The following is a 23,231-nucleotide window of genomic DNA, read 5'->3' as shown; positions in this document are numbered from 1 at the left end:
ATTGGACTACCGATATTCATGCAAATTTATACTTCTACGAATTTAATCGAGGAAATAGAATTGTGTATATGAAATTGTTTAATCTACTGAATATTATACTAAATATCATTCTTTAGATATTTCATATATCTTCACGTATATTATGTGCATTCTATACGTTTTTATACCTTTAAATCGTCTATAAATACCTAAGTTAATTGTAATAAATACATAACCTAAAAATTGTCTAATATACGCAAACAATCCGCGGTGTAATCATAATGTACAGAGAATTAGATTATTCTCTTGAATACTTCGAGATTGAATTTTAAGACGCTGATATTTAGATGACCGAGTTATCCACGTGCGCGTGTGACCATAAAGAAGGCAGGAAAAAGATTAGCGTCAGACGAGTTGATTTTTACGATCGTGTCGAGATGAAAGGGATGATATCGATGTACGAGTCGTTATTCCTTTCGACACGTTGGTTTTCTCAAATCTCATCCGGATTCTTCGAGGATCAGCAGTTACCCAAGAGCTCAGCAAGCTGTCCTATTCCCTCGGATAAACGTCGTTCACTGAATTTCGATCGACTGCGAATGAAATTATAATAACTCGCAAAATTGTAACCTCTCGAGTTATATGTATGAGGAGAAAGCAGCAGCAAAAGTAATTTCTAGAAGATTTTTCCAAAGGAACGCGATAACGTAGATTGAATTATAAAATCTGATTTTTCCAAATTTTCCGAAGTCTCGTAACTAACTTTCCCCTAATTTTTGTTTCTCTATCGGAAAACTTATTCCAAATTTTCCCTACATTGAACAAATATCCCTTTGCAGTTTTATATTTGAGAAATTTTCTTTTCAATTTCCCTGTATTCCGAAAATTTTCCTTCGGAATTTTCCCTATATTTGGAGAAAACAACGACGAAAGCACCTTTCTAAAAAAAATTTCACAGAAACAATGACGAAATTCTACTAACTAAAAGTACCGAAATAAATTCCCCAGATATATTTGAGGAAATCAGTGTTAAAGCTACTTCGAAGAATCTGTCGTAAGAACAGTGATAAATTCTGAAGAAGTTTGTACAGAGTAGCAAACAATTTAATGGACCGCCTATAAACTTGCCGCATACTTTCACGGCACGACAATTTCCATAGACTTATCAAACTTTTACTAAGATTTCGCCGAGGGGAGGCTGTTTTTCAAAGTTACGTAAATATTACTAGACGATTGATCGAGACGTCGCGTGACGGTAATTTAGAAGCAGATCGGATCGGCAGTGAGTGAAGAGAACGTTTCTTGTGTCTCGGCCAGTGGAATAGGGCGGCCTTTAATCAGACGACGCGACGCTTCCTCCGCGACCATGAAGGTACCTGCGCTGGTTGTCGTTCGATCTTAATTGGCACTGGTTACGTGAACATGAATAAATAAACACGTGCTACCTGATTCCTCCTATTCTCCGCTTTTCATCACCGTCGTCCACTCTTATCGTAAAAATAACTGAAATACAACCTTCGACAAGATATACCGATAATATAGATTTTTGTCGTATCTCCAACTACTTCAAACCTAATCCATAGCTAATTTAAGTTTTGCAATGTCAAACGTTTTTTTTTTTAAATATATCAATCGGAATTCAATTTCCAGTTTTCCCGTTTCACGAATTAAATCAAACCAGGCCAGAGTCAAATTAACCCTAGTTTCTGTAATTTCTTCTTTTGAGACGACGATGAAGGATAGTTGTACTAATTGAAATGCGATACTCTTTTCTCGTGTCTCGAGCTAGCTGAAACCTAATTTAGTGTAATTACATAGATTTTAGTAAAAAGATAACTGTTGCTTTGATTATTCATTTGTTAGGTGAGAGAAATGGCATTTGTAGGGACATTTGCTAGTTACCATTCTCATCTAGGGGTCTCCAGGGAAATCACTAACTGTACAGCTAGCATGCCCAATTTTGAGGATCGTTATTTGCTATGTTGAATAGCACACGACACGAGAATTTCGATCGCCCATTTTCAGTGCTGTCAATTAATCGTACCCTTTGTGAGCCAGTGCAGGTTTGATCGATTCCACCTGCTGCTTTTCCACCGTTCCCCAATCTACTCTGCAATTAGGCTCGTTGTAACCAAACATAACAACGAGGAAATTAAACTTGTTCATTGTTAGGGGAAGGATCTAGGGACTTGTTTGAAGTCCAAGACGAGGAATATGCGGTGAACGATTTTTGAGCTGTGGAATTCTTCTTCTTAGGTCTCGAACGATAGATACCGAACGATAATCGAAGATATTTAACCACTTCGTTTGGTCCTTGGCAATCTCTTTTATAATCAAATCTCGTGTTTTGGACGCAGAGTCGTGTGTAATTGGAGGACAGCAATCAAACGAGTGTACTGATTCGTGCAACACGAGCAGAATATTTTTATTTTTATCGTACGGGTATACAGAGAAATTCGTCGAGGAAATAGCGACACAGAAAAATAATGAATAATCTGTAACGAAACACCGAAACGCTTCGATAGGCGATGACAATCAATCCTATGCAAACAACTGCACTATTAACGTGATTATGCGAAACATTAAAGTAACGTAGCTTTAACGTAGCTCAAACAACATCATTCCGATCATAGCGAGTGAAATTTTGAAAAGATCCCTGCAAAGTTGCTGAAATCAAAATTTTCTAAACAATGACCAACATTCGAGCAATCAAAAACTCGTGAGGGGACTAGTAACATTTTTAAAAAATTCCTCATCTTCCCAAAAATTCTCAAACCAAAATCTCAATGACCAAAATCCTAAAATTCGATATTAAAAGGTCAAGAAGAATAGAAAATCGCGTCGTCTTGGATCAACGAAGACGAGGATCGAAGTGTTCAGAGGAAATTGTGGTTTCTAGTAAAATTTGCCAACCCAGACATTGGGTTGCCAGTGTTTGTCGTGGAAAATGATCAAACTAGGGACTTCGTTATACTCTATCGATTATCGTTAACCACTAGCTGAGATTTTCGTGGCGTCATTACCGACCAAAACCGCAATACCTCTGAATTCAGTGTACATACTCACGGGGAGGCCCAGGATAATTGCAGGCGTGATGACATTCGATTTGTTGCCCTACGGCAACCGGAAGTCGAGTTGCCCTTTCGACTAATTGCCATGGATTCTCTGTGATTGGAACTATAACAACGATGTATTACTACGTACATGTCGCTAAGGAATATCAATTTACGCGGTTGCATCGATCTGTTCTAATCAATTATCGATGTATTATTAGATCTATGCAAAAGTTCTAGTACTCTTTTCAAGCGTTTGCGTATAGTTACTTTTAATCGATCTAATTTCCCCTACTTTTCGCACAATTGTTTGGTTGGTACTGATCTATCTGAAACGCCAACTTCATGATCGATTAGTGACGATCACCATAACCTCAAAAAACAGCAGCGACCACGATACAACGCTAGGAATCTACTTACGTAAAAACAAGTATGCATTTCCGTTTAAAAAAATAATGCAATTGTTTATTGCACTGCACCGTTGCACTAAAAAGAAATGAAAAAAGAACACGGTCCTACGGATGTATATTTTTCAACCATTCATCTTACTCCTTTGACATTTTTCTATAACTATATATCGGTAACGTATATCATGGAATAGCTGCGTGGGCTATCCTCTATATTATCAATAAAGGTTTTCAAATGAAAAGATTAATATGTATCGCGAATACAATATTTCCAATATTTATTGACGAACTGCATTTTCGTTGAGAATCTCTGAAATATTGGCAATATTATTCATTGCCTGAGGGCAACCTTAAAAAAGTTCAAAAGTGAATTTTTCCTCTCACTGTATCGAAACAGATTTTGTAACAACGTGTAGAGAGTTTCAGAGTTCAATTTGAAATTTTAATAAAGCTATCCAAGTTTTCCCTTGTTTTTCTTCTTCCAGGATGATGACACCGCGATAACGAGATACCTGGAACTCGATTTTGCGTCGTTTCACCCGATTGCGATAATTAGCCCAATTTCCTACAATTTTTTCATTGATCCCTGACGAGGTAATGGGAATTGTATGGTATGCTAGTCCCTGTCCTCGTTTATTACGTAATTGTGTGTCAACGATGGATGCTGTTCTGATTGCTTGATCGCATGGGCATGGGACACACTTGTTGAACACACGTTCGATACTTATCCCATAAGCCGCTTGATTTCATTTTCAACCATTTCCTTCTTACTACCGTGCCCGACATTAAACACACATATAATTACTATACTAAACGTTACAATTCTTATCATTATATTAGTAGACGATTGATGTTTATCGGATGGAAAACAAATTTCTAAGCGTCTCTTTAATAAATATTTTTATCTTTGCAGATGTATCATTGTTCATAATTGTAATTCAGTATGTAAATGTGATACAACAGGAATGACAAAAACGTGGTACTACGTGTTTTTAGTACATTTACCACACACTACTTCTATTTCACTGAACGATTGCAACTTTTTAAAGGTAATCTCACGAATAAGTACTCTTCTATCTTCTTGCTAAATAAATAAATAAATAAATAATGCGAGAATTTTAAAGGGATAGCTCCTTTATGCAAATGTTTCGGCAGTATAGAAAGCGGCTAGTAAATTTTTTTCTCCGAGTTTCTTGGGTTATTGTGCAACGTCGGGGCGACACGAAGGACAAATTGGAATCTCTGAATGGCCCTCGAGAACACTCGACAGCGGCTCGCCTTTGCCACTCGATATCGAAAATCCTTTTTTCTCTATTCTACTCTACCAATCGAGCCTCAGGTCCGCAGACAATTCTTCCGTTCGTCCACGGTTGTTCGCTGTTCTTTAAAACGTTTCCTCGCTATTACATCTCCCTTTTCATGGATTATTTCACGAAATAAGTAGGAGACAAATTGTTCCCGACACTCATAGACCCAGTTTGCAAGATGACCTTAAGATACTTGTTTACGAGAAAACAAATCACTGTTCCAAATGTCCGAGTACTTTTATTCTTAGATTCTTAAATTTTCGATAGACGCAATATGTAGCCAAAAAGCGAGGTTAAGTATATTAAAAGAATATACAAATTTAGAAGAAAGCTGCCTACTTATTTAATCGTTTGAGGAAACTTTGACACCATCTATTCTTTAGTTTTCCGTTATTTTAATTAGTTTAATGGCACGCGGACACGAAAAATGAGGTTAGGTTACTTGACCCTTTAAAACATGGTGGTTATGCTGAAAGTTTCAGATTGCAATTTTCATGCTCGTACTGTTCGAACCAGTTAAGACTTGAAATATACATGTAAGATAGACTTCGAATTTAGACATCGTGTGCTATCTAGGTTTCAATTCCAAATTTGTAAGATACGATAGAATCTGGATTTGTTTTAGGAAATAAAGATTCTAAATTGATCGATCCCCTATTCTCACAAACTATAGCTATGCAACTATACTAGATTGCAATTATGCAATATTAAATTTTACTCGCAATATTGCAACTGAAAATTCAATGATTCATAATCAACTGCCCTCATTCACAGAGAAAGCATGAGAACTGAAAAATGAGTTATCGTCAAAGATAATAATACGAGAACCATTTTCCAGACCAGGCTAATGTCTATACGCTGTAGTGCAGGTAACTGATGGACGAAAATCGATTCAAGACACGCGGCGTGCGTTAATTTTTAACGCCACTTCGTTTCCTCGTGCATAGCGCCATTTGAAAACGGATGTCGAATCGTTTCTTTATTTTAGAAGGGAGAGATTAATGCAAGACGCAGAAAATGTCAGCCAAGTATTAAGGTATCTGTAGCGCGACAATATTCCTTAAAAGTAAAGCCAAATTTATACTTCTCCAAATTTTCTCCAAAGTGTCACAGTGTAAAGTCGGCTTAAGTCTCACTGTCCACGCGGCAACGTCGCGTCGCTTCGTAAAGGCGCAAGCGTGGTCCATTAAGCCAGCTACACACTTTTCGGTAAGTCTGTCAGTTACAAAGTTCCCTAAACGGTCCCTACCCGCGATCGTGTGAACCTATTACATGTGTCTACTTATTCCTATGGTACTTTAGCAAGAGTAACTATACCTACACGTGTTATACGACCATACGTTGAACGACGTGTACCAATAAATGTTATTTATTTTCTTTACTGTGCTTGCTCTATCCGCAGAAGTGCCAAACTCTTTTAATTCGACTACTAACTTTGAATACGACGTTTCTTTCTCTACACGATGGTAATCTTTGGATTTCAAGTTCCGCAAGCACGGTTCGCCTCTGTAAATTTCTAATAATTCTTCCAAAATGCATAGCAACGAAAACGGGTCGTTGCTGTTTCGCGAACAGGTGCACGTTACTTTATAATAACCACTACACGCACGCATACTCGCTGTTAGCATCGACACATCTGATACGCGTGTATGAAGCGACGCTTCGTGGACAATGGGCTTAAAACACACTGAGACACGAAAGTCATATTCCAGATGAAACCAAACCAAATGAAAATCTGTTGACCGTAACGTCGGTTTGCTAGCGGTCGAGACTGCGGTCAACGGTCGAAAAGGAACACGGAGGACGAGCGTTTAATTGAATTTGTAGGAACCTGCAGCAAACTATAGGATTTCGATTGCAAAATATATTACAAACCCACCTGACAAAATGAAATTGTGGATCGAAATAAGAAAAAAATGGCCTGCAAACTTCCACGTTACTACGTTACTGCTGCAAACATATCGCATTAGCCATCTTATGCATCCTCATCCAAAATTAGCATGATTTTCATTAAATTATTCTTGGAAAATGACATTGTTCCCGCTTCGATTGAACGAATAAAAATGAAAGAGATTGCCACGGGATCTGATTGTTTAGTTTTACTGTAAAATCTCAGATTTCAATCGATCCTGATCTGTGTCTGTACCTTAGGCTCGTAGCGTGAATCAGGCTTTAGTGTCGATGCAACGTGTTTCAACGTAGACAGAGTTTTGAAAATGTTCAACTTCGAAGTCGAATATCTCCATTTTGGTAAAGCAAATCTTCTTGAAAATTGAATCCTGTAAGGATAATATACTAAATAAAGTATTGTCAAGATTTCAGAGCAACTGTAAGAAAGAAAGGCTAATTTCCATTACAAATACCTTAATGCATCGTTGACAAGGCGTTAATAGAACGAGGGGGAGAATAAAAAGTGTACACACTTCGTGCATCAGGTCGACGATTCCAAGCGGAAATAAAAATAGAACTTGCTCGTTCTGTCTACTTATTTCTTCCTCTCTTATCGTTCGTTTTCTATTTCTGTGACTGTGCTCTGACACGCAGCGTAATTTTCTCGTCGTTCATTCATTCTCCACCGATACTCCACCATGTATTATTCGATACTATGAAAAATTCAAGCCATGAATTCCAAAAGCAGCACAAGTCCACTCTCGACGGTTATTGCCATGAGTTATGGATAGAACTGTTTTTGGCTGGATTATTAAGAACGCTATATCACGAGATACACACTGTACGACCAAATGCTCGCAATTAGGTTTGCTACATCTACAAATTAACTGAAATTGATTACATTTTTAATTAAATGTTTAAATTGATCATACACCGATATATCACGAGTAGCCGGACGCTTTGCTCGATTTGTAGTAACAGTGTGTGAATTTGACCAAATTATACGAATCAACGATGAGTCAACAATTAAAAGCAACACTTGCTACCTTCTTATTAACCTACCTGCGTATTAAAAAACAAAGCACTAATTTATCCTCGTATTTACCGTACACAGTGTAGACGCATGTATAGTAATTTAATATACACATTTGCTGTTTAAATATCAGCGACTGTATCAACATCGTGAGTCTTCCTATTTGTTTGAAACAACCTTCTTAATCCGCCCTGTAATTGAACAGTTGAATAGTCTTCAGATAAAGAGCTTGTAAAGTAGGAAAGTACTTCTGTCAGATACGTTTTATTATTTTACTATTTAATTTTATTATATAATTTAATTTGTTTTATTATTATATTTCTTGTTACGTATTATTACGCATATAGTCGATTAAATTGACTTTTGAAAATCAAATTAATCGGACCTACACTTTAGCTACAGCGATCACGAAGAACCAAACCATCGTAGTTTCATTTGACCGTATGATAATTTTGAGGTTAGGATACGTCTCGTCAGAGATAAACAAGTGTCCCGTATACCTTTCAGCGACAGCGTGTTTTTTTTTAAGTAAATTCTGTCAAATTTGATAAGATCCGGCTCGGGGGAATGGCACGATGATTTCATTGGGAGAATCGATATCGTTGAGCTGGTTCGAGGGTGAAGAAGAATCGATACGATCGTTTATAGGGAATTATGTAAAACAGGGCATGGCTGTGGCATAATTGAGGAATAAATTCCATCGTTTGGCCCAATTAGCGGCAGTAAACCAACGAAAGTAACGATAACGAGTCAAGAGGACCAGCTGTTGGAATACTGGTGGCCATTTTTCACAGTGAAAAGAGAGAGGGAAAAGACCAACCATAGGAATTTCATGCAATTCTAACCTATTCATCAGAAACTTCGTTAGAATTAGATGGAAAATTCTTTGAAAATGTTAGGTTATGTTCGTAGCTATCAGGTTGGCCAGTTGTTAGTAGTTGTACATCGACGAGTGCTCTACAGCGGGAAAATTTATCGTAGAAACAAGTCACTGGGTTCTGGGTTGCTGTTAAGCATCGACAATACAACACACGTACACAGTGGGTTCCGAAAATAACCTAACTTTTTAACACTGTCGACCGGTGTCACGTGATTTCGCTCTGCCATCTGTCGTGACCACCCAAATAGCGCGAGACGAAACGATTTAACAAATACAAAATAAATGATCCATTGAAAATGCATGGTCAGAAAATAATTACAATGTCGATTTCAGTAACTGAATGCGACAATCAAGAAATGAATTATTAAAATACCAACAGTCAGAAACCGATCCAGACAGGAAAAAAGCAATGGCGACATCAGTACGACATCCTTCGTTATGGTGGTGTCAAATTCTTATGGCGGTTATACCACTGGAAGGAAAGTTGTAACGATCAACGTCAGAGTGGATTTTGTTCACGCGTCGAAAGATCTGATTCCGTCGCGCGATAATACGATGGCCCATCACGCGGCTACCGCAAATGCTTTTCTCTCAAACGGATCAAAATGTTCCACCTCTCAACCTGTTCGCCAGATTTAGCGCAATTACTTTTTGTCTCGACGAAACGACATCGCCTGTAGACCGTCCACACACATCTTTGGGTGCAATGTCCGTCAGTGTGAACGCGCCTTAACGTGCAATCACGCTGAGTCAACCCCGTTCGATCGCTTGATCAGATTGTCGAACATTTATGGTCCATATAATAACCTTTCTAACAACGGTTCGCGTATAGAATTGACGAACAATGAGAAAGTGAAAAACTGGTCTACCAGCCCTGCAGCCTTTTACGTTTGCCTTTGTATTTTCATTGTTCTCTTTTAACGCCTGAAACAGTTCACAGAGTGAAACACACGTTGGCCATTTTCATTCGCTTGCAGAAGTAGCTGCCGCTGGCGGGAGGCAATCGCGCGTGAAATTGCTCTGGCAAATTTGTTTCTGCTCGAGAGGGGGAGGAGGGGGGGAGGGGACAGTGAGAATTGGCGGGAAAAACCGGCCGACCCATTTCCGGCGAACATTGCGAATTTCCGAAAGCGAAGGGTCACAGTCGACCCATCCTGCGAAATCATTCTCAATCTCGTTGCCTGGAAGATTTCAGGATTTTCATGGAAATTCAACGAAAAATCCTGTTTTTCTTCCCTCCTTTCCAAGTTTCGAGTCAACGATGAAAATCCAATAGGATGTTTACGCGCGCTATTGTTTGGACGCAAAGTATTGCCAGTCCGATCGGGCATTCGATACGTGGAAACAGCACCGATGGATCTCTCGATTCTTTGAAAAACCTGTTAGCCTGCTTTTGACCGGTTTAGAAGTTTTATAGCACGTACGCAGTGAACATTGAAAACACGGTAGATTGAAAAAGTTCCGGGACTAATGTCATTAGGAGCACAGCTTTCAAGGTAAATGAAATTTGATTATTTGCTATTCGACATACGTCTCCTCCTACACGAACGTTCTACTTCTCTCTATGTACAAATTCTGTATGTAACTGCTCATGTAAGCGTGGAGAGTGCGCGTGGTCCTCCTTTGAAATTGTCTTTTCTCCTCGTCAGTTTCTTCGTTATTGTCTTGACTCGTATGGGCTGCAAGGTGATCAGCGACTGAGGTACGATGCTGCGGATCATGAGATATTTTAGACGCGAGAACTACGAGAAGAATGGCGAAGAGACGGACTTACGTAGTTTTAGGTGGAACCACCTGGTAGAACATCTGGTGAAACCACTAGAGCCATCTAGACACGGTACGACGATGAATGAGAGTTACAGAAGTTCTTCTGAGATTGTATTTAAACCAGCCGTCATGTTCTTCCGAATCGTTTCTGCATCGTCAGAACGCTGCTCTCTTTCAGTGGCATCTTGGGCTTAGGAAGAAGTCAGCAGAAGCGAAATCCGGGCGGTAAGCCGGGTCTCAGGCAACCCATCGACCAAGCGTCAAATAACTGAGTGGTGAGATCCGGGAGATGTCAGTCCGATGAAAGTGACGGTCACAAAATCAGAAATGGGAACGACGTTGGTGGTATATTTTTATTCAAGGTCACTGATTCACTACGAATTCGCGCCATCCGACAAGACCGTAACTGGATCATTTGATACAGAAGCACTTGATGGCTTTTGAAAGGAATTCGTAGAGTCAGGCGGGACACGTAACAAGAGCGAGAATGGTCTCTTCTGCATGGCGATGCTCCGGCAGACTATAATCGTTGATTGCCTTGCAGTTTGTTGCTAGAAAATCGGTACACTGATTAACCACCCACGCTACTCCGCAGATTTAGCTCTTCGCTTCACTTCATCCCGTTTCCTACGTTGAACGCGTCACCGTGAAAGGACAGCGTTTCGACGATGTAGGAACAATTCGGAAGAATGGAAGATTAATCGGCTCTGAACAAGCCAACTGCTATGACTAATACATGAGCGATCTAAAATTTGTGTATATGCGTGTAATATTATTGTCACATCACCAGAACAGCCAAAAGCCATTAATAAACACACAAAATGGTCATAAGTAATACATCTAGTAACATTTCACACTTTCGTGCGAAGAAAAACAGGAAGGAGGTTAGTTAGCATAATTTGTTATTAATTTATTTCACTATTAACACAGAAACATTGATTCATCAATACGGTATCTGACGTTACATCGTTCGAATTAACAAAAATTATTAATTAATTCGCGGAATAATTAGATCTATCGTGTCTAGTGACATTGCACGCTTATCTAGGGGAAAACAGGAGAAAGCTTTCAAGCATAATATTTACCGCGAAATCATTTTCTCGAGAGAACCTAGCGAAAGACCAAAAAAAAAAAAGAGAAAAAGATAAAGAAATGTTTGAGTTGGGATGCAACGTGCGGGAGATGAAAATATTTTTCTGGTTGACAGGAGCAAGATGGAGTAGCGGAGGACGGCGTTGAATTGGTCGGAAGAGTTTTTCGACCGACACAGGCAGAGAAAGGGACGATATGGAGAAATACGGCGTCGAGTTCCCGAGGCACGAGTGGAGCCACCGCCTCAGCCTTCGTGCAAGTCGAAGAAGTCACCAGGTAAATCATAAATAACATCCGCGTTTACTTTTCAAAGCCTTCGTCCCGGTTCCTTTTACGACTTCTTTCCTGTCTCTTTTTTTCTTTCTTTTTTTTTTTTTTATTTTATTTCGGTTTTCCGAGCGAGGAAAGAGATCTCCGAGTGTTCTCAACGCAGAAAGATTTGCAGAAACGCTTAATGTGGCGGAAAAGTTTCTCAGAATCGAAGGTTCATATTAAGAAAGTTGGCTGAGAACGATTCTTCGTCCGACCACACGGAACATTCAAGCGGCGGAAAGTTACATTTGCTCTTTGATTGAGAAACGACTTTACTGTCCCCACCCACTTTACCTTTAAACTTCTTGTTTACCTCTTTCCAAGGAAACATCCTATCTCGGACGGTTACCGTGTAATATTAGGTATCTTCCACTGCGTTTCGTAACGTGTAATACTAGGTGACTGTGAATTCCTGGATAATTCTAACGATGTAGATGCTAGTCACGACAATTCTCTAAACTGAATCTCAGGGGGGCCGAATTTTAGACGTAACATAAATCCTAACTGTCGAAGTAGATTTTACGAATCTTATGCGACAAGCTCGGACAAGTTTCCTTAGAAATCGAACTGAAATTTGAAATTAAACGAGAAGAGTAAAAAATACGAATAACGCTAGTTTCACAACTGGTTGAGATATTAACGAAAGTCCCTATATAATATGTATATAAACAAGATGGAGACTGTCGTAGGGTATCAAGGAACGAAGTTATCGTAGAAGGTAGGATAAGCGAAGTGGCGATAAGCTGGTTAAGAGTTTTGGAAAAAAAGCGTAAGAATATAGGTAGTGAACTAATTGTGTGCCAAAGACAGATACGCGATAGTATACACGTTAATTATAGGATAATGTATCTGTATAGGTTAAGTACAGGATAGGATAGGTTAAGTGTTATACATTAATTAGCATACAATATTAGTATGTATAGTACGTACAGAACTAATTGTAAGCCAGAAACGAATACGCGATAGGTTAAGAGAAATGAAATTATACGTAAAAAAAAATGACACTTCAGCATAAATTTAAAAACAATTGCAACACGATGTACGAAACAGATTAAGGGGAGAAGAAAAACGACGCGTCAGCGCCATTGCTATATGGTAATTCGCGAAGACGTTGGAAAATCCCTAGACTAGTTATTTTTCCTGATCCAGAGTCTACGCTTGTAACGAAGAACGATGATTTTGCGAAACGTCGGACGCGAGGTTAAGATTAATCGAGGACAGAGATAATCGGCTTAGATCGATTGATTAATTCCGCCGGCCTGTGTCGACAATAAGAGCCAGGTTCAATTTTCGTTTCTCCTTAACTGCACTCGTGGCTCGCGAACGCGATGTAATAACGCGCGACAGTGCGTTTCACAAGGCGAGCGAATAAACTAGTGAATAATGGATGAGCCAACGAAGCGTGTCGCGCTCTTTAGAACGACGGAAAACAGGGTTACTCTATTACGACCGCGATAACCTGGCTACGGTATGGCTGTTCGTTGTTTATCGCTAAATTTGTTCCTGCAAACTGACGCCGGTTTATTTTTAAAGCACGTAGCGCCTCGTTTACACCCATTGGAATCGTCATGTTGGCGATTCTCGCGTCGATTATGGCTGACGAGCACAAGCACCACGACTTCTTGCGTTTCAGAAGCTTGGAGGATACCACGTCCAGTAAGGGACACGGTATATCAGTTTCGGTCTCGTTGTCTGTATCACAGTTGACCGAAATCGAGACTCCTCGGCGATGAATCATCGTGTAGGGGACTCGACACTATGAAATCGATACGATCCGTCATTTTGCCGAATGTAGGGAAAGGCAGCGCGAGTGAAAGAGAGACAGATCCGAGAGACGGCTCGATGAAGCGAAACATATCAGCTGGAAGATGTTGATGCAACGATGGAACTATTTTATTTTCGATTATTGTTGAACGAAACAATCGCCGATGCAATTGCCAGGCGTTCCCGATTAGAACAAGACCAAACGCGTTGCAACTTGCAGCATATTTGCTTATCTAGTGACATTATACGTATACGTGCAAACGCGATTTAAACTACATCGCGTTTGGTCTCGTCTTAATCAGAAAGATCTCACGAATAGCTTAGTAAAACTTGAATCGAAGAAAAATTAAAAATAGAAAAGTATCATCGTTGTCTCGTGGGTAACTATTACTTTCTTCACGGACAATTGAATTCGGATCAGGTTACGCTACTCAATCGTCGAACTTTGTGTTCCGTCGAAGGGAACATTAGGGGAACTCCCTCCGGTAATGGCGGAGACGACCTGTCAATTACGGGGAACAAAAAAGCGAACATTTAGATACTACTGTATCACTACGTTTATCGATATAGTCCTTTCATCGGATAACGAAAGATGCGTAAAAATCTAGCAGTACGTCGTTTTTTTTTGTATTTAGGGAAATGAAAGATCCTGCGAGTGCCACTGAATTTTCATTTCTTAAGCTACAGCGCTTCTGTAGCGATTCTTTTCACTGATGAAGTATTAGGTTATTCGATTAGTGTTAGCATTAAGGTTAGGTTACCCTAGGCTACCTTAGGTTAAGTTAGGTTAGGTTAGAAAGAGTCGACGGAGATATGACTTTACGTTTCTTGGCTTTGTGAAGCTTGGAGATCGTATGCAGCTAAAGCTGTGATAATTTAATATGAATCTCCATCGATATAGCGCTCTGTTCTTCGAAGAATCAAAGAAGAATTGCTCAGCTACTGAAGAATCGATGAAAACCTATTACGTGCACGGTGTGTCGATTATGATATTTCATATAAGACCAAGAAATCTGTCCAATCCTTATGAACGAGAATCATCGTATTTCTGATTTAATGGATTGTAAAAGATAGCCTTATGTTGTAAAACAGAGCCTCATTTGGGACTTCGAAATTGACGAAGTTCGTCACGAGAATTTGCGAACCAATGCGACGGAAAGGATTCTCGCTAGATGCGACTTCGAGCGAAGATAACCCGCGGCATAGAAGTAGAATGCGGTAGTTCTCGCGTGATTGAAAAATTCCACCGACTTCGCAAAGAAGAGGAGCAATGACAAAAAAAGGAAAGAAAAAGATGACACAGAAACAATTTGCTTAATGGCGTTTGTTCATTCGCCGATTAATCGTAAAAGTGGCTATAATCTGTCTGCCTTCACCGTGTACGTCCTTTTCGCGTTAAAAGATGAAAAAGTGGCACGACTGTCGCCACCAGATGCGAAGCAGTGGAAAAATTGCTCGGCCGGCAAGTGGTAAATTAATTGTTTTGCCTATCGAACGAGAAGCGCCGTGAAAGATTCGAGTGACTCCGTCTGCCACAGTGATTCGAATGATTCATCTGCATGAAAATATTCGGCTGGTATTTTACAGCGGCGACAAAAAGTATCGAAGAATGTGCGCGTTTGCCAAACGCGGCGACTATTTCAACGAGCGATTATCACAGCAGCTCCACCGCACGATCTACCGCGTAGCCACCGCAAACCCGAGCTTTCGTTTCGCCACGATATTGTTTAACCATTAAACTTTATTATTTCGCTCGCGGTTATTTAACTAGGTTACGAAACGTCGTGCAATTTTTCGCCGATTTATGCAAACACGAGCTCTCGCTGGGCAGAGGAAGGTTTTCAGAATGCGTTTATTTTACTATTTTTCGCGGAATGCGAGGAAACGTTTTGTTTCAGATCGGGCTGTATATTCTTTTCCTTTTTCTGCTTTTCCTTCTCTTTCTCTTTCTTCTTCTTTTTTTTTTTTTTTTTAATACTCCATGTAATATTAGGTTTCATAAATTTAACGTGTTTCGCGTAATATGACACCAAGGTTTTTTTTTAAAATTAAGGCATTTCGCATAATACGGATCGCATAATAAGATTTAATTTAATATTAAATTAAACGTAGTATAGTACAGGGTGTTCCAAATTTATTAGTGAGATTTTCTTCATTTAGATCGTTTTACGCACTACGAAATTTTTCGTTAAATTTCCGGTATCTTAGGTAGTATCAAAGCCTCTTTAAAATGCAACATGTTTCGTATAGTACGAAGACGGTTTTAAATCTAAGACCACCCTTCACGTAGTGCTATGTTGTTTTTAATCTACCACTTACGTACCAGTACGTACGATCTTGTGTTACCTTAACGTGCCATTTAAACGATAATTCATCGTGGCGTAGTTATTAATATTTATTGCCTGTACAACGAAATAAATGCAACTATACTTCTGTTTGAATTTATAGCACTTTGCGTAATTACATCGCGAACGTTATTCACGACTGGCAGAAATAAAATTTGAAATTCGAGATCGATTCCAGACTATGGGAAAATTCGAACGTGTTGAACCGCAGCCGATGAATAATTCATCGCGTATAATTAATCGAATTCGCTAAGTTGTTTCACGCCTGGAGGGATGGCAACCGCCTCCTTTCAGTTTCAAAATCTCCGCCCTCTGCTTTATTAATATTTCGGCCCGATGCTCGTTAATTATTCATCGGGGATTCGTTCGATCATCGCGATTTATCGCGACACCAGATAATCCTCCACCAGAAAACCTGTTATCATAGGGTATTATTTTAACGAGAACGAAATTTATAATTGACACGCGATCATGGCGATCATATCCGACATTACAACGCGTTAATAGCGGATACGACGAAAATTCAACCGATTCGAGGGTCCTACGTAACACGCAGTTTCCATTCAACGAATTTCATGGTTAATGATTGCACGTGTTTTCGAAAACTCGCGGTAAATCACTTCTCGAGCGAAATAGCAATTTTATATAATCTACACCGCTGTTCAGAAATATTCGCACATTTGCCGAACTCGCGAGGAACATGGCAATCGATTCACGTTGTCAGGAAGAACAAACGTGACAGTTGATGCAGATCGACTGTCCGATCTTAAAACTCGTCTTAGTCAACGCGACGAACCTTTCGTATAAAACATTCGCAACCTTTATGTCAGAAATAGGGGAATAAGAGGGATGATAAAATGTCCCTAGAGAAGCATCGGCGAATATCTAGGGAAGTAGAAAGCCGAAGACAGGGGAAATGCGATAGGAAACTTTTTGTCACGCGGCAGTCGCGTGTTCAGCTTTCCATGAATTGTCTGGAAATTCCTGCCGACTGATACGTTATCGAAGTTTCCACGCGTGCAATCGTGCACGATTGCACGCGTGGCCGACGAATTCAGCGAATGTTTCGAGCGCGGTGAATTTCATCGGGGCTTCACCGTGAAACGATAACAGACTATTAGAAGACTGCACATGTGTAGATTCTCTTATCACTGGCTGTTGATTCAATTTTCAGTAGCGTGCAATCTGAACAATAAAAAGCGAAAATAGACCTGCCACTCTGCCGCACGTATAATAGCAACCTAACCAATAAATGTAATGCGCTTTGAGAACATAAGAAATATACAGGGTGTTGCAAAGAAAGAATCCGAGGCTTCGGGAGTTTATAGTTACAGTACGGCGGAGCTTCGATAATCCGATCTGATGTGAACCTAACCTACCTCGGATAATCGAAAAGGAAAATCAGAAAATGGAAAAATAATACGAAATGAGTCGCGCATTAAAATAGTACAAAATCGTTTTGATAATGTAATAACGTACATGTATCAAAGTTTATTTAAGTATCTTAAGTAAGACGGAAAGTTTGATTAACCGTCTTAACAATTCCTCACTATTTTTCGTACTCTTTATGTTAAACTTTCGAGAGAAGTTACGATAAAGTTTAAAATACATCGAGTAATGCGAAACTTTGGTTAAACGGGACTCGGACAACTGAGACTCCATTGTATTGTACAATGTAGCAAAAAGATAAGGCAGCTAATTACAGAGTGCAAACTTTTCGAGAAAATTTTCTAACCTCTTTTGCAACAAAGATACGACCCGGTCCAGTTGCTACGATTACCGCCATGTTTGATTTTCAACTGTTGGACGATGTTTGTCCCGGAATCAAGCGAAATTATTCTTCTTAAACTGCGAAAAGAACATCGCACAATGGACGAGGAACAAATATAAAGCGAACCGGCCTCCGTTCCAAGTTAAAATAAATAAAAGATATAGAACAGAATTCATTTCGTTCGAAGTCGTCGTATTTGAAAAGTCGAATATAAAAATTCATGGATCTGACTAATTCCTGATCAAACGTATGTAAATTGAATTTTCTGGAGGAAAAAAAAAAGAAAAGAAAAAAAAACAAGATCTCGAACGAAAAATGTTCCAAAACACGTCTCCCTACTTCGTGTCACTTTCGTATGAAAAGTGCAATGTGTTCAAACAGAGCTAATCCTCGTCGAATCTCGTCAAATCCAAAACAAAACGTATCGGCTGGCAGGAAAAAATAATACATTTTTCGAACATCTCCGTGCTTTCATAACCTGCCAAGCGAATATCGCTGTCAATCTGGAAAAAAATAAGGGGAAAAGTCACGAAATTTTCGCCTGTCCGTTTCGTTTTCAATCGATGAATGATAGGGGAGTTTTATTGCGCAAGAACGACAGATAAAGATGGTTTAATGGCCAGCGACGAGATGGTCGAAACGGTGGATGGTAACAAAAGAACAGCGAGGCCAATCGAATTAACAAAATTCCTCGATGTAGCGACTAGGAGTACGGCTGACGAAGTGGCGGCTTAATTCGAGCAGCCGAACGGAAATAACAAGCTTTATGGAAGTTTATCGACCAGTCCAGGCAAGATTAACGAGTCCCTGTTGCGAACTGCTCCATGCAATTCCTTTTGCTTCGCCAACAAAATCTAGAAATTCCTATTTTCTTACTTTGAAATATTCGCTTCACAAGCGAATGGTAGAAATTGGAATTTTCTAAAAAATGCTAGAAACCTGAATTTTCGTAGGAAAAATCGTGCAATTTTTGGTATTTTGTCACGTTGGGAGCAGTTTCGCGGGAAAATTTTAGAAATCTGAGTTTTCGTACGAATAATCGGCAGATTTCCATTTTGGAATATTGAAAAGTCTTTCCTCCCCTCAAAAAAAAAAAAAAAAAAAAAAAGAAATAGTAGAAATTTGAATTTTTATATACAGGGAAAAAGGAGGAATTTGTATTTCGTTATACTGAAATCTGTTTCACGAGGGAAGAGTAAAAATTTGGATTTCGATATAAATTTCCGTAACATCGAGAAATGGGAATAATTTTGGCCTGTATTAAACAGTTTATGGTACATTCTATTGCGGGATTTTGAAACGTCCAATTCAATGATATTTCTCCCTTTATGTAGATTTTTTTTTCTTTTTTAGGGCTTTAAAGAAAAGCGTTGGCGAATATTTTAATAAACATGTGTATATTTCAGTATATTGTGCAGCATATGAATATGTATTCTAATGGAAAAAATAAGTTTTCCTGCTACTGTTGAATTTTTAGTTTAGAGTTTCGATTACAAAGAATATTTAAGCACAAACAAGCGTATGTGTTGAAACAATATATATCTGTCGTAGCGAAAACAAACATTCGCCTTGTCATTTATTCATTTTTAGGGAAATTGTGAAATCTACTCTTTGACGAACAGTAGGCAGGATCTGACACGAGATAAAAGTGTAAAAGAGAAAAGAAGAATGGAGAAAAAAATTACATTTTCTATCAAGATGGATATTTATCGGTCTGATGTTAATGCTATGGTTGTTGGTGCTATGAAAGTGCCATTTATCTGTTTCTTCTATATTTTATCTTCTAAATTAAATTCTAAGATTTCAATTTTGCTCGGGGCCCCGGGGTTGCAAAGCCCGTACCTACCGATTACGGTAGGCCCCCTGGAGGTTGAAATCGTAATTTCTTTTTCTGATTTTCTGAATTTTTATTTTGCAATTTTTAAGCAAATTGTAGAATATCAAAGCAGGATAAATATTTAAATGAGCCTATCTTAAACGTTGCATATCGAATGTCTAATATCAGATATTAAATAACAAATTAAATTTCTAATATGAAATATTGAATCAACCGATAATTTGACAGTCGAAATTTATCGCAAATATTCTCCAAAATTAACTATTAAAATTATGCTAATGTGAAAGAAATTTGCCGATATCCGGATAAAATTTATGTATATTATATAATATTAAATCAAATATTAAATTTATGTATTAAAATTTATACTATACTATATATACAGTATACATATACAGGGTGGTCCATTTATCTTTATCACCTGGAATATCTCGCTTTTTTTTCTCTTTGATAATATTTCAAAATATTTCAGGCACAAGTTAAATAATTTTCGGGACGCTACAATTTGACACGACTACATTTTTCGTAGGTGGATGCGTAGGAAGTATGCGAAGGTCATTGTTGTCTTTTTAAATAGAACCATATGTCGTTTAATATATGAGTGGACCCAGTTGGACATTAGAAAAAAATGTGTTCACTTGTTTATGTCGAAAAATTATTAGTTTAGCAGATATTTTACCTTCAATTTGTGAAATTTAACGTGTGAAAGACGAAGATAAAGCAAACACGAGAATATCGTCTGTCGTGCGTTAAATTTCACGAATTGAAGTTAAAATATCTGACAAACCAATAGTTCTTCGACATATAATAAATCAATACATGGTTTTCATAGGGAAAACCGAGATGGATCGACTAACGTATTAAAAGACACATAAATTCGTTAGAAAGACACATCGGTGACCTTCGAGCGTCCTCTACGCGTCCATCTACGATGAGAGCTAATAACGTCGAACTATGTCAAATTCAACTCGTATCCAAAGCGTTGTTTAATATTAACAGAAGCAAGCGAGATATTCCAGGTGATGCAATTTAGTGGATTATCCTGAATTTTTAGAAAAATGGTAAAATTTAGCAAATATTTGAACGAGCATACACCGTGTCACACTGTATTTAGAAACCTTAATCAGTCAATAAAACAGAGTTATTTCATGAAAGTGACTAACTGGCGGCAGAGTGGAGTTAAAAAATCCTCATTTCGTTTAACAAGTCGATAAATTCCCCCTAAAGAACTATTCACCGTAAGGGAGATCTTAATTACGTCGAGAAGTTTTCCGGGATGATAAAACGAGACTCGACGACGTTAATTCAACAAACGACCCCTCTATGTTGTTTCAAGCCACCCGTTGGTTTGCTCACCCATTTCATTTCCGATATAGCGTTTGACGATTTCAAGATGAATATTTAACCAAACATAACCTAAAAATCAATCATCTTCCAAAGTACTCTTCTTTCTTCTTTTAAAGAAACTAGAAGTTTCTTTGGTTTTCAGTTTTCTAGATAGGCGTGTAGTATCTGGCCTAAGGATTGCGAATTGCCAGGAAGAAAAACACATTTAACCAAACATAACCTAAAAATCGATCATCTTCCAAAGTATTTTTCTTTCTTCTTTTAAAGAAACTAGAAGTTTCTTTGGTTTTCAGTTTTCTAGATAGACGTGTAGTATCTGGCCTAAGGATTGCGAATTGCCAGGAAGAAAAACACATTTAACCAAACATAACCTAAAAATCGATCATCTTGCAAAGTATTTTTCTTTCTTCCTTTAAAGAAACTAGAAGTTTCTTTGGTTTTCAGTTTTCTAGATAGACGTGTAGTGTCTGGCCTAAGGGTTGTGAATTGCTACGAGGAAAATCAATCGATATCAGAAAATTATAGGTTATAACAATGGATAACTGTCTTTAATAACCTTGGATGGAAGGTTTAATTTTTAATTCGTGTTATTAATATCGGCAGGTGCGTGTAGCAAGTGGAATTGAATTATGTAATCTCGTGGCTGGTAGCATTTTACATAAATATAATTATTTATATCGTTAATGCTATAATAAGCTGGAAAATGAAAAATTGAGTAATCTACGGAAGCAACCTACTCTTACCTTATACCAACGACCCCAGTTAAAGATTAATAATTCATTCATCTAAAGATCGCCAGGTTTACAGGTGCATAATTAAAATCATATTAGGTCCGGATGATCATACATTCATGTGGAAAGACCACGAGGCACGTAAATTCCGCTGTATTCATTTTTTAACGCTGCATCCTACGTGAAGACCTAAACAATCAATTGAAACTAACTTATTCAAAATTAGAGGGAAAATAATGACTCTAGACAAAAATAAATTGTACCGAATGTAGAAATACTTTGCCTAGAAATTAAAAAATACCAAACTGCCAAAATGATCATAGGAATAACTCTGATCGATTGTAATTGCAATTTGATCTGAATCGAAAGGAGGAGCTCCGTTATTAAATGACCAAATTATATTCGCTGTTGACGACAAGTGGCTGTTTCGTCGACCATGTAAATATTTATTGCTATTATTGGTAATTTAATACAGGGACCGATAACAAAACCGCCTAGTCCATGTTCAGTTGATCCAGATTCATTTCGAATTAGGTCATGTGTTTATAATTAATTTTGTTCCGAATTACAAAGCTTTGCAATTTACTTTATGCTTACTTAAATAAAGCGGATAAATCGGTCACATAATTATTCCATCGAAATTATAGATTCCCAATCAATCACTATCGTGTTTATGGTTATGCTTGTTCGAACAAAATTTTGGCTACGTACATATAGCTGGTTAAACGCATTTCAAATTATTAATCGTCAGCCTGGAAACGATCTTCGATATCTCAGACGGCTTTTTCAAAAAATTTCCAAATTCGCCTTCGAGGGATAAACCGCGCAAGATTTTTGCTGTTCGATTGGGAAAAAAACGTTCTTCCCTTGATTCGAGCATTTCGCAGAAAGATTTCGACGAAAGAGAATCGTTAGCAGCAGGATCGATAAAGCCCGGGATAAGACACGTTGAAAGGAGCAGAAGTGAATAGATGGGGCTTCCATGGCTGATTAGGTAATAGAAATTTAATACGACTCGGACGTCGTTCGTCCTTCGCCTTCCAGCGTGCATTGATTTCAACTGATACATTGGAAAGCTTTCAGCTGCCTCTGCCATCCCACTTTGTCTACCACACAGTCAGATACTTCTACTGTCACCACCAACACGGAGACAAAATTATTCACGAGTCTCTAGATTTACTATTTACTGGATGGTCAAAAAATTCCAATGACGCAAAGTCCAGTCCAATTTCTGAGCTCTCAGCTTTCCATAAACAAATACAACGCGATACAAACAAGTTCTAATAGCTTTTCGTAACACAAAAGGATTGGTACCAAAATCGATTACGAGCAAAAATGTTAAGCAGCTGAGAGATCCCGTCGATTGAACGCAGCAAAGCGAGTTTGGACGACGCGCTAAAAATGGTCAGAAACAAATTAAAGTGACAGTGGAAAATGGATCGAAGCGAAAGAGCACCTGCTCTCGCTACAAACCCCAACAACGGCTTCTTCAAAAATCGCGCGACAGACACCGAACGGTGCAGGACTACTGTAACGTAATCGCATGGTCCAGCGACTCGACTGATGTAAACTCGGCTTTAGGTTCGAGAATAGGACGAAGACGAGAGGTTTCGGAAACAAATTTTCGCTTTTTCTCCATGGCTAATGGAAACTTCATTTCTGGAAGCGCCACGTGTTAACAGAGTCGATTAACTGATCGTAAGGAGGAGGAGTAAC

At 38.6% G+C, this 23,231-nt stretch overlaps 1 protein-coding gene across 2 annotated transcripts in view; it reads left to right on the top strand.

The window, feature by feature from the left end:
- The window catches only part of LOC117216992 (adenylate cyclase type 6), a 90,246-nt gene that overhangs the window by 4,463 nt on the left and 62,552 nt on the right, over window positions 1–23,231 (top strand). For both annotated transcript variants that reach the window (XM_033464221.1, XM_033464223.1), the window contains exon 2: window positions 11,524–11,684. In XM_033464221.1, coding sequence (XP_033320112.1) covers window positions 11,604–11,684 — 81 coding nt within the window. In that variant the 5' untranslated portion in view covers window positions 11,524–11,603. The remainder of the gene's footprint in view (window positions 1–11,523; window positions 11,685–23,231) is intronic.

This window comes from Bombus bifarius, unplaced genomic scaffold, assembly GCF_011952205.1.
Source record: "Bombus bifarius isolate JDL3187 unplaced genomic scaffold, Bbif_JDL3187 scf7180000007974, whole genome shotgun sequence".
Classification (NCBI taxonomy): Eukaryota; Metazoa; Arthropoda; class Insecta; order Hymenoptera; family Apidae; genus Bombus; species Bombus bifarius.
This window is presented reverse-complemented; position numbering and strand designations above follow the sequence as displayed.